This window comes from Acipenser ruthenus, chromosome 29 (assembly GCF_902713425.1).
Source record: "Acipenser ruthenus chromosome 29, fAciRut3.2 maternal haplotype, whole genome shotgun sequence".
In the NCBI taxonomy this organism is placed as follows: Eukaryota; Metazoa; Chordata; class Actinopteri; order Acipenseriformes; family Acipenseridae; genus Acipenser; species Acipenser ruthenus.
The window spans coordinates 16,639,411-16,651,873 of record NC_081217.1 but is presented as its reverse complement, the minus strand read 5'-3'; the positions used below and the strand labels follow the sequence as shown (position 1 = coordinate 16,651,873).

The 12,463-nt window shown below is 48.3% G+C and overlaps 1 protein-coding gene across 1 annotated transcript in view; it reads right to left on the bottom strand.

The window, feature by feature from the left end:
* The window catches only part of LOC131702130 (ankyrin repeat and BTB/POZ domain-containing protein 3-B-like), a 31,290-nt gene that overhangs the window by 12,427 nt on the left and 6,400 nt on the right, over positions 1–12,463 (bottom strand). The window contains exons 3-12 of the mRNA XM_059004170.1: positions 10,315–10,440; positions 7,085–7,292; positions 5,934–6,086; positions 4,494–4,659; positions 4,068–4,157; positions 1,904–2,005; positions 1,709–1,796; positions 1,358–1,493; positions 691–899; positions 274–452 (exon numbers count right to left, since the gene is read on the bottom strand). Coding sequence (XP_058860153.1) covers positions 274–452; positions 691–899; positions 1,358–1,493; positions 1,709–1,796; positions 1,904–2,005; positions 4,068–4,157; positions 4,494–4,659; positions 5,934–6,086; positions 7,085–7,292; positions 10,315–10,440 — 1,457 coding nt within the window. The remainder of the gene's footprint in view (positions 1–273; positions 453–690; positions 900–1,357; positions 1,494–1,708; positions 1,797–1,903; positions 2,006–4,067; positions 4,158–4,493; positions 4,660–5,933; positions 6,087–7,084; positions 7,293–10,314; positions 10,441–12,463) is intronic.

The window sequence follows — 12,463 nt, the reverse complement described above, 5'->3', positions numbered from 1 at the left end:
GGCCCAAGAGCAATCTCAATTAACAGAGGGCCTACTCATTAATTGCTAATTGGTTTGATCCATAACTATAAAACAACTCAATAGTGAAACTTTTATCATTTCATTTGTTTTTTGTATTTCTAAATGTACTTCTTGGTTTAATAGCTGCTGTGTACAGCTCTCTGGTATGCTGTTGGACATGAAAGGCACTGAATAAAAGTGCACAGTATTGCCATTTGTATTATTTATCCATGGTATACAATTGAAGCAAGCCGCCCTGTGTCTGTCCTGTACCTTGCTGTTGCGGAGGATCTCGAAAAGGATCGGCAGTCCTTGAGACACCATCTCCTGGCTGAACACCTCCCTGAGCTCACCGAACTCTCCCAGCAGGCACTGCGTCACGTCCCAGCGGCGCTGAGAGAAGGCGCTGCGCAGAGACTCCAGCCACGTGTGCAGGGTCCACGGCACGGCTTCTAAAGGACCAATACCACATAACACATTACAATCTGCTTCAGCAGGCAGCGATCGCAAGTCTGATCAGAGGGACAGATACAAAACTAAAACAAACAAACAGGCACACAAGACCAGCTTACAGGAGCATCAATGTATTTCAACAACAACAACAAAAACTCTTGCAGCATTGCTCCAGCATAACATTTCCACTGCACACAGGATGCAGGAGCGGTCAGGTGAGAAGCGCGGATGTCCCACCTTGTCTGTGCAGCTCCAGGGTGATGTCCAGAAAGCCATGCTCTGCACTCTGGTACATGGCCTCCTGCAGCACTCTCCTGCGCACCTTCCCACTGTGGCTGGGTCTGGCTGGGGTGGGGAGCCCTTCCCCCTCTGCTAGGATATCCTCCAGGGACAGGATATCACTGCTGCGACTCGCCGGCTGGGACAGCAGCTTCCGCAGCACGTTCCTGACGAGGAGACACAGACACGGCCGTCAGACTGGCCACTGCACACGGCAGCACAGCACTGCTTTCACACAGGTCTGATATAGCAAAGCACAGGGCATGTTGTACTGTAAGTTAAAGGATAAAGCAATCCATCTCCCTGCTGGGTTGTTACACACATGACTGAGGGTTATGACCTCCAGATTCAATTACAGAACTCTACATTCATTGAGGAAACTTTCGGTGGCTTTCTCAAGGGAGGTAACGTTTATGCAGGTCACTGTTAAGCATGAAATTATCGCTCATAAGCTGTGTATGTATGTGAGTCTACAGCATGGCTGTTGAAATACCATGTGCACATATACACTAGGTTGTGTCCTTATCATCTACTGAATGCCACTAAACCAATGAATCTGTGCAATACCCATAGCTGATATTGAGGGATGAGGCTGCACTGCACTCTGTTTGGCATTGCCCCTTACCTGTGCCCGTGCGCTGCAGCCAGGCTGAATGCATTGGTGGTCCCATGAATCGACGCCCCCACCCCTCCCTCACAGGCTGACCCACACAGGGGGTCCGCACCGTGCTCCAGCAGCAGGGAGACCAGCTCCAAGTGACCTGCGAAAAGACAGGAGATCAAACAGCGTTCACAACAACATGATTACAGCACAGGGGAGTCCTTTACATGGCTTTAGACGTTTACAACTACCTATCCAGATCTTTAAATTAAATGATTGTTACCCAGAATACTCCTGACCCACCCACTGGCAGTTTTGCTCATAAAAATTACAGAAACACCCTAATCCAGACTACTGTGCATATGAAATACTAACCCGCTGCTGCTGCAAGCTGTAAAGGAGATTCCGACATCACTCCATCGGTGACACAGCCGTCCACGTCGGCACCAGCTTCTAAAAGCAACTAAAAACAAAAGACAGGAATCATTCAGCTGCTCACTGGCAATGGAGCAGAAAGAACAGATAAAAGCAAACATGCAGAACGACAGAAAGTATTTTTTGAGAAAGTACCTGAACCACGGAGATGTGGCCGAACGCAATGGCGAACGCGAGTGCAGTCTTGTGCCTCATCTCGGGGTGAACCGAGGGAGCCCGCTGCAGGTTACTGGGGACCTGGAAGAGAGGAGAGGGGAGCAGGTCAGAGCTGTGGAGAGGGGAGCAGGTCAGAGCTGTGGAGAGGGGAGCAGGTCAGAGCTGTGGAGAGGGGAGCAGGTCAGAGCTGTGGAGAGGGGAGCAGGTCAGAGCTGTGGAGAGGGGAGCAGGTCAGAGCTGTGCATAGGGGAGCAGGTCAGAGCTGTGGAGAGGGGAGCAGGTCAGAGCTGTGCATAGGGGAGCAGGTCAGAGCTGTGGAGAGGGGAGCAGGTCAGAACTGTGGAGAGGGGAGCAGGTCAGAGCTGTGGAGAGGGGAGCAGGTCAGAACTGTGGAGAGGGGAGCAGGTCAGAGCTGTGGAGAGGGGAGCAGGTCAGAGCTGTGCATAGGGGAGCAGGTCAGAGCTGTGGAGAGGGGAGCAGGTCAGAGCTGTGGAGAGGGCAGCAGGTAGAGCTGTGGAGAGGGGAGCAGGTCAGAGCTGTGGAGAGGGGAGCAGGTCAGAGCTGTGGAGAGGGCAGCAGGTAGAGCTGTGGAGAGGGGAGCAGGTCAGAGCTGTGGAGAGGGGAGCAGGTCAGAGCTGTGCATAGGGGAGCAGGTCAGAACTGTGGAGAGGGGAGCAGGTCAGAGCTGTGGAGAGGGGAGCAGGTCAGAGCTGTGGAGAGGGGAGCAGGTCAGAGCTGTGGAGAGGGGAGCAGGTCAGAGCTGTGCATAGGGGAGTAGGTCAGAGCTGTGGAGAGGGGAGCAGGTCAGAACTGTGGAGAGGGGAGCAGGTCAGAGCTGTGGAGAGGGGAGCAGGTCAGAGCTGTGGAGAGGGGAGCAGGTCAGAGCTGTGGAGGGAAGCAGGTCAGAGCTGTGGAGAGGGAGCAGGTCAGAGCTGTGGAGGGGAGCAGGTCAGAGCTGTGGAGAGGGGAGCAGGTCAGAGTTGTGGAGAGGGGAGCAGGTCAGAGCTGTGAAGAGGGGGGCAGGTCAGAGCTGTGGAGAGGAGCAGGTCAGAGCTGTGGAGGGGAGCAGGTCAGAGCTGTGGAGCAGCCACTGCACAGAGAAGAGGGGGCTGAGCCTCATGAAATTAAGCCTCCCATACACCCAAAGGACCACTGTGTTGTGCACTAAAACATCTCACAATACAAAATGTGATTGTTCTACCTGTATCCGAGAGGGACTGGTGACAAACAGAGGAAGGGACCTGAGGATTGCGACACCCAATAGACACCAGTCAACATCCACTCAATAACCCAGGGGGTGCAGGGAGCTAGCTGTTAGGATGAATCTGAATGTGTTGCCACACCCTGAATAATTATGCACTCAGCCACCTGACTTCTAAAGAAGAATTTCATGTGGTTTTGAAAAAACAAAAGCACTGCAGCCTGTTGTTGTCGACTGTGGGAAACACGCTGCTTATTGTAGAAGTGTTTTATTTACAGCGACATTCTGCATGTGCCATATCTGCAATAAAAATCCCTTTTCTGGCTTGTACCAGGCTACACCTTAAATCTTGCATTGTTGAAACTGAATCAGACAGGGACTGGTGATGAGCAATACAAGGAAAAAGCTCCTATCAAAACGTGAACCCACACACGCCTACACTTACACAACAAAGTGCATCTTCAGCACACAAAAACTACTACCATACATTCATGACTCTCTGTATCTCTTTTTAACTCGGTTTAAATGTCATGAAAACCACAAAACACAGCTAGTTTAATTTATTTAATCTTTAATCTAACCTGAGAGTGCGGTATACTTGACAACTGCCTGAATTGAGTAACAAATTGAAAGAGAAACCATGTAATACAGAGATCATAGTACTAGTAACCCTTCAGAAAACTGGACTGCAGCCTTTAATTAACTCTTGAAAGAAGAACAAACCTGTTTGACTTTGCAAAAGTATTCTCAACCCTGTAGTGCTGTGATTGAAGGGCTCAGGCACTCTCAGCTGCTTGTTTCTCACTTTTGTACATTACTGTGGAGTTTCCATCTTTCAAAAAATAGCACTTAATTAACAGGAGTTAAGCCTGGAGTACATGTTTTGAAACTTTGACCCAAAGCTACATGCTGTAGGACTCATTCGCAAAAGTGCTGCAGTACCTGAACATCAATATCAGCTCCGGCTTCCAGCAGCACCTGGACCATGGCTTCATCCCCAGCGGCACAGGCATACATGAGGGGGGACAGGCCCTGGGGAGCAGGAACACACACATACATGAGAGGGGACAGGCCCTGGGGAGCAGGAACGCACGCACGCTCACATGCCCGCACGCACGCACGTGCACAGAAATGGAATTTATAAACAAGCAAAAAAAAATCAAAAGAACCCACTGAAAAAGGGTTCTAGTGGAAACATTCGTCTGGGGTTGTCTGGTGTACTTGACATTTATTATGTTTCTTTTTGGTATTTCTTTATGTGAAAAAAGCTTGGCAAACCAACAGAATCACTGTGCAAATGAAGAACGTTACCAGCATGATTGTTTCCTCCTCTCCCTGTTCTAACGCAGGACTGCTCTGCCCTCTTACCTGCTCGTTCAGGGAGTTGATCCCCTCCGGTCCCAGCAGCGCCTCCGCTGGCTGCACCAGGTCAGTGCGGCCACAGCTCAGCATGCGGAAGGCCAGGTTCCACCTCAGCTTTTGCTCTGCCGATTGGGCTTCAAGGCGCTTGGAGGCGTAGAGACTGCACTCCACCCTGCCAGGACAGCAGACAGAGACAGAGCACAGTCAAAGCATGTCCCAGAACACAGACAACAAACACCAGCCAATATACACTACAGAGCAGCCCACTGAGGGCAGCATTGACGATACACTCCCCTCCCTACTTCATGGTGTTTGCAATCACGCCCAGTGGCTCTGGTTTCTCTTGCTCCTGTACTGAGTCATTAGCATTTTCCCCTAAATTTGCAACAAACAATGGCTGGTGTCACTGCTAATGCAGGGTGCAAAGCGGACCACCAAGGCAAAGGACCGTGTCAGCAAAGTGTTTAATTGTGCTGGAGGGATGCATTCCTTTTCATACTCGGTGCTTGGTTGGCAGCTTTTTCCACATCCAGGACTGCACAAATTACTTTTGACATTTTGCAGGGGTTTCAATTTCTTTATCTGGCCTCAATAATGGCTCTCAGTACAAGAGATAATTGAAGGGTTTCAGAGCCAAAAGCTCAATCCTACCAAGCATGTCTTCCAAACCAAAATATAGGTGGAGATAATCTGTGTGTGTGCCTGGGGCACCAGCTACTAAAGAACAGCCCCTTGTGCAGCACTAATGTGAATATAACACACCAGTGAATATACTGACATCTAATAAATGTGCTTATGAAGGAAATGCGTGCATAGCAAATACATAATTCTATCTGTTATGAACTGTATGCATTTTGTGTATACGTACACATACGTACAGAGAGCACAGATCCAAACACACTGTGATTATACACACTGTACATTCATGCATAGCTACAAGCATGCATGCTACAGTCTCATAGCATGAGGCAGCGATGTAATGAGCCTGTGCTCACACAGCCCTCTCATGATGTCATGGTTTCTCCCTGTCTGCATGTCTGAATCAGCATGTGGGACCCCATGCAGTAGCTCCCCATCCAGCCCAGCTGCAGGGAGATATACACAAGTGCTCATTCTCCTGCTGTACACAGTGTACTATTGCGTTACCAAACACACTAAACACTTCCCCCGGGCTGCATTGAGAAACAGCATCCCACACACACTGTGTTACTGTATTCAGATATACACAATTGAGACACAGGGTTTGGACACAGGGTGACGGAAGGTGTCCCAATAGACGCCAATATCTATTGGGACACCAATAGGCAACTAGAACTGAAGACTGAGCCATTGCAGTAGGAAACTTCAACACATGATAACAAGATAGATAAGGGAATAGTAAAAAACACACAATGAAGAAACGCATGGGATTTGAAGGCCCTTCCTCTTGTGTTTTGTTTTGCTCACCTGAGCTGTCGTGGCTCACAGTCCACTCCGGGCAGCAGCAGTCTGGCTGCTTGCTGGACGTCGTTGCTGTCGATGGTCAGGCTGTGCCGGTGCTCGGCGTGAGCCACGCAGACACGGATCCACTCCGCCACGGGAGGCAGGGACACGTAGGGCCTGGAACAGCACAGGGGCATGAGCTCAGTAACACGGCACACAGCCACGATTCACCTCCATTCACTCCCAGCACGGGCCGGTGCAGCCCTCTGCTTTCTAATCTCATACTTCCCCCTGCAATGACACTATACTGACGAGCCACAACACTGCCCAGGTCCCTCACTGAAATCACTTCACCCAAGCAGACCCAAAATAGCAACTGCAGGTTACATCTCCCTCCACAACTAGAGCACTACACCCTCCCCGATCCCAATACAGCACTACACCCTACAGAACCCCCTCTACACCCCGATCCCAATACAGCACTACACCCTCCCCGATCCCAATACAGCACTACACCCTCCAGAACCCCCTCTACACCCCGATCCCAATACAGCACTTCACCCTCCAGAACCCCCTCTACACCCTCCCCGATCCCAATACAGCACTACACCCTCCAGAACCCCCTCTACATCCCGATCCCAATACAGCACTACACCCTCCAGAACCCCCTCTACACCCCGATCCCAATACAGCACTACACCCTCCAGAACACCCTCTACACCCTCCCTGATCCAAATTCAGCACTACACCCTCCAGAACCCCCTCTACACCCTCCCTGATCCCAATACAGCACTACACCCTCCAGAACCCCCTCTACACCCCGATCCCAATACAGCACTACACCCTCCAGAACCCCCTCTACACCCCGATCCCAATACAGCACTACACCCTCCAGAACCCCCTCTACACCCTCCCTGATCCCAATACAGCACTACACCCTCCAGAACCCCCTCTACACCCTCCCTGATCCCAATACACCACTACACCCTCCAGAACCCTTTCTACACTCTCCCCGATCCCAATATATCACTACACCCTCCAGAACCCCCTCTACACCCCTCACCCCCTGGTCCCCTCACCCCCTGGTCCCCTCAGCCCCTCACCCCCTGGTCCCCTCACCCTCTGGTCCCCTGGTCCCCTCATCCCCTGGTCCCCTCACCCCCTGGTCCCCTCACCTCTCGCTGCACAGCTTGACCCTGGGGGGCTCTGTGTTGGGGTTCTCCCACTCCATCTGCTGGCAGCGTGTGTAGTAGTAGAGAGTGTGCAGGGCCTCGGGCTCCCACGACACAGGCCCCTGCTTGAAGTGCAGCTGGAAGGCCCCCCCGCTGCCGCTCCGAGCTCCCAGCTGCTGCAGGAAGAACATGGCGTTGATGACCAGGGAGCCTGAGAGGGAGGAAGACACTGTTCATTTAAAGCAGTTCAGAGCACACTTCACTGGACCCGGTGCTCAGATTCCAGTGGTTCTGAAACCCAGGAGTGAGTGCCACTGCTAATATCAACAGCTGAATTTAAACATGTGATCTGACCGTATTGATCGAGTTTGTAGTTTAGAATCGGAAAGTGTAAAGTTATCCAAGATGACAACATTCTAGATTTCATTATTTAAAACACATTTTTAATAACTCAGAAGCTTTATGAATAGTACCCGATGTATTCGAAGCCAGACCACCACCCGACACTGTGACCCTGAAGGGAAGTTTTGGTGCTGGAATCTGACATTTGCATTGCAGCTTGATCCATTCCTTGTTTTACTATGAGTTTAATAAAACACACCTTAGCTTGTTACTTACACACTGGGGCTAATCAAGCACAAAAGAAATCACTAAGCAATAGGACTCATATTTCCATCCCTGTGGTGTACAGAATAACAGAAAGAGGTGGGAGTGTCTGGATCGCCGATAGAGTCGAAGGGAGGGTGAGGTATGGTTTAGGAGAGAGGTAACCTTTGAGAGGAGAGTCAATCCTCTCCAGCGTTTGCTATGAAATCATGCTTTCCTGCAGATGTTCTGAACAAAGACTATTTGCAACCCTGCTGCTGAGAAGATCAGCAGGCCGGCATACCTGTGTGTTCTTCCTGTGAATGAGCTCAGTGTGAAACTAAACCAAACCACATCCCTGCGTTCTGCTGAAACTGCAGACCACACTGCTCTTCAAAATAGAAGGCGAGTGACGTGTTCTGAGAAAGCACACACACACACAGCCTGCTAAGGGTACAGTGGGAGGGGAATTCTTTTTAAAAAATCACCCCAAAGAACACAAGGGCATTTTGTTTCGATTCTTTACATGCTGCACATCATCTGATTTCGAATGAGACACCACAGAAAGCTGCTGTTCTCAGGAAAGCACTTTCATTTCTGCTCGGCAGCGTCTGTGATGATGATTTTTGGAAAGTTATTTTTTATTTCGGGATGCATGGGCTGGATGTGTGATGACTGGCAAGTGATTCAGCCCACAGACAATAGGCTGATCCTCCAGCTTCACAGTTACTACTTATCTAGATTGAAGCCAGTCAGACCCACTCCTAGACTTCTTATACAGCAGATCTTGAACTATGAAGTTCAGTTCTTACTCAATAAAGACCCTCAGAAACCTGTGAATAATCTAGCGAGGAATGTTTTTAAAAGTTTAGAATTGGTTTCTGTCTGACCTAGAATAATTCTTGTTCTAGGAAATGGTGTCTTTGTTCCTTAAGCAGTACTCTTCCTGTGGGCCCTGGAGTTTCAAAGAGGTGTAGCCATTGTGGGGTATATGCTTCCAGTGGTCTGCAATTCCCAATGGGAGCAGGGGTGCTTCTGTTTGTTCAGTATTGAATGTTGTCCAGTTTTTCAGGGACTTTTTTTAAAATCAAAAGGTGTTTTTATATACTTTCCGTACAACATGAACAGAGAAGACAGCTAACTGCATTCCGGAACAGAACATTCACTATTTATTAATCATGGAAGAAAAAAAAAGAGACGGAAATACTAAATAAACACAATCCCACACACAAGACAAGAGGGGGATTGTAACATTATAATGTCCTGGCACACACACACACACTACAAAATACCAAGAGGGCAGCGCTCCATCAAAGAGGTATCTGAGCACAGACTGAAAGTCACATTGTTTACGCTGGATTAGTATCTGTCACGGATAATTAAGTTGATAGGGGGAAATCTAAAAGATGAAAGCGCTGCACTGTGTGATGATTAATGGATATACAGCACAGTGCTGTTCTGTGCTAGGTCTCTGGGAGTGCAATCCTTGTTCAGACAGTGCACTTCATTCCCCAACCCAGCCCAACTCCCACTCAACAGCAGAGAGCAATAACTAAACTAGAAGCAATGTATGAATGAGTTGCAAACTATACATAGCCTACAATTCATTTTTATATTACTGTGTTGCTGTCCTGATAGCGGCTGGGATGAAGTTACATCTGATACCATCATTGTCCTGCTAAAGTCTCATATTCATCACTCATAATGAATTAATAGGACGCATTGCTATTGCTGCCGCCGAGTCTATTCTGGAGAACGCTAGAACCAGTTTATGATGAATTCCTGAGAGGTTTGGGGTTCAACAGGAACACACCTGGAATGCATAAGGTTTGCTTCAATTCATTTGTAAGTAGCACGTACTGCAGCGTCTAGAGACGAGACTCAAAAAGTTACTGACTGCAAAAAGTTTCTAGAATCACAAACACAAGCACGGAATGGGATTCAGGGGCTCTCTGCTATTCTTCAGTCATTCATTCAAGTTTTATAACATTTAGACTAACATGTGTTTTATTCTCTTTTCACAAAATAGAAATGATGCTCATGTCAGTGATGCTTTGGGCTTTGTGAATGTCCTGTCTATTCTTTAATTGTAAGTCAAGTCCCCACTGAAACCTATTAGCAGCAGCTACACTTGTAATTTCACTGAGAGTGTAGATCTGCAGTCACAATGTCAATGGCAAAGCATTGGAACCATTTAAACCACAGCAGGTTCTGCATAAACACAGGAAGTATGTCAATATCAGGGTTTCGTCTGTTTTTTATTTAGATCTAATGACTTCTAATATATCCTTTCTCTTGCACTCTTAGTAAGACAGACCCACACAACAAAGAGTGTGTGAGAAATACACTCTCAACTTGATTAGAGGTTCTCACCGAACACTGACATGAAATGTCTTATGAAAGTTTCCCACGGTACTTTTTGCAGTTTTCCGAGGTTTTTCCCATGGCTATACAACGTATTTACCACAGTTTACCTTATTTGCCATAGTTATTAATATGCTTTACTATAACTTGCAATTACCTACAGTGCTTGCCTGTGCTTTACCGTGCTTTATTACACTTTGCTGTGTTTGTACTTTAGAACACTTTTATAAGGAAGGGGCTACATGCACTGCGCTGGTCTAGTTGAGCAGATTGAGAGCACTCACTGAGCTCCGCCACGCTGCCCACGGACGTGGTGAGGAGGGTCTGCAGCTCCGCGTGTCTGAAGAGGGCCCGGGAGCCGGGCTGGCCCAGCGTGTGGATACTCAGGTAGGAGGGCAGGGAGGGAATGCCTGGGGAGAGACAGAAGGAAGGAAGGGGTTAATGGACGGCCATGCAGCAAACAAGCACAAGGGATGGAGAGGATGGCTCTGTAACATAACTAACAGTTTTAGTATATGATTGAAGGTTTGTTTCATTATGATCTGCACTGTACCTTCACCACGCAACCCCTGCAAACCAAGGTGCAACAATACAACAGCGTCTCCACCACAGATAGACACAGTCTTCCAGGAAGCAGCGTGAACACTGTGACATCAGCACTAGAACATGGACAATACAACAGCATCTCCACCACAGATAGACACAGTCTTCCAGGAAGCAGTGTGAACACTGTGACATCAGCACTAGAACATGGACAGTACAACAGCGTCTCCACCACAGATAGACACAGTCTTCCAGGAAGCAGAGTGAACACTGTGACATCAGCACTAGAACATGGACAGTACAACAGCGTCTCCACCACAGATAGACACAGTCTTCCAGGAAGCAGAGTGAACACTGTGACATCAGCACTAGAACATGGACAGTACAACAGCGTCTCCACCACAGATAGACACAGTCTTCCAGGAAGCAGTGTGAACACTGTGACATCAGCACTAGAACATGGACAGTACAACAGCGTCTCCACCACAGATAGACACAGTCTTCCAGGAAGCAGAGTGAACACTGTGACATCAGCACTAGAACACGGACAATACAACAGCGTCTCCACCACAGATAGACACAGTCTTCCAGGAAGCAGTGTGAACACTGTGACATCAGCACTAGAACATGGACAATACAACAGCGTCTCCTCCACAGATAGACACAGTCTTCCAGGAAGCAGTGTGAACACTGTGACATCAGCACTAGAACATGGACAATACAACAGCGTCTCCACCACAGATAGACACAGTATTCCAGGAAGCAGTGTGAACACTGTGACATCAGCACTAGAACATGGACAATACAACAGCGTTTCCACCACAGATAGACACAGTCTTCCAGGAAGCAGAGTGAACACTGTGACATCAGCACTAGAACACAGACAATACAACAGCATCTCCACCACAGATAGACACAGTCTTCCAGGAAGCAGTGTGAACACTGTGACATCAGCACTAGAACATGGACAATACAACAGCGTCTCAACCACAGATAGACACAGTCTTCCAGGAAGCAGAGTGAACACTGTGACATCAGCACTAGAACATGGACAATACAACAGCGTCTCCACCACAGATAGACACAGTCTTCCAGGAAGCAGTGTGAACACTGTGACATCAGCACTAGAACATGGACAATACAACAGTGTCTCCACCACAGATAGACACAGTCTTCCAGGAAGCAGAGTGAACACTGTGACATCAGCACTAGAACATGGACAATACAACAGCGTCTCCACCACAGATAGACACAGTCTTCCAGGAAGCAGTGTGAACACTGTGACATCAGCACTAGAACATGGACAATACAACAGCGTCTCCTCCACAGATAGACACAGTCTTCCAGGAAGCAGAGTGAACACTGTGACATCAGCACTAGAACATGGACAATACAACAGCGTCTCCACCACAGATAGACACAGTCTTCCAGGAAGCAGTGTGAACACTGTGACATCAGCACTAGAACATGGACAATACAACAGCATCTCCACCACAGATAGACACAGTCTTCCAGGAAGCAGTGTGAACACTGTGACATCAGCACTAGAACACGGAGAGGGCTGCCGGCATGGGGCGGGGGAGGGGTGTTGTAACACATTGTCTGTATTAACTTTAATTTAGACAAAGTGACTTATTTTTAATTATTTTTCTTCCTTCCCAGCTAAATATAACACCAGGTTTTCAAAGAAACACATCAATAAGCGGCTTCTCGTTTTTTCTTATTCTGTTGTAATATTTAGGCTGTACTGCCCACAGCAGTTTTTCACATAACCAGTTTTACAGAGTGCTGTTCAAAACCATTGCAAAGACATTTAAAAAGCAATTTAAACGTGATCTGAATGACGTGAGCCTAGGGTGTTAATATCAGTCTCCCCGTGTCCAGGGAGGC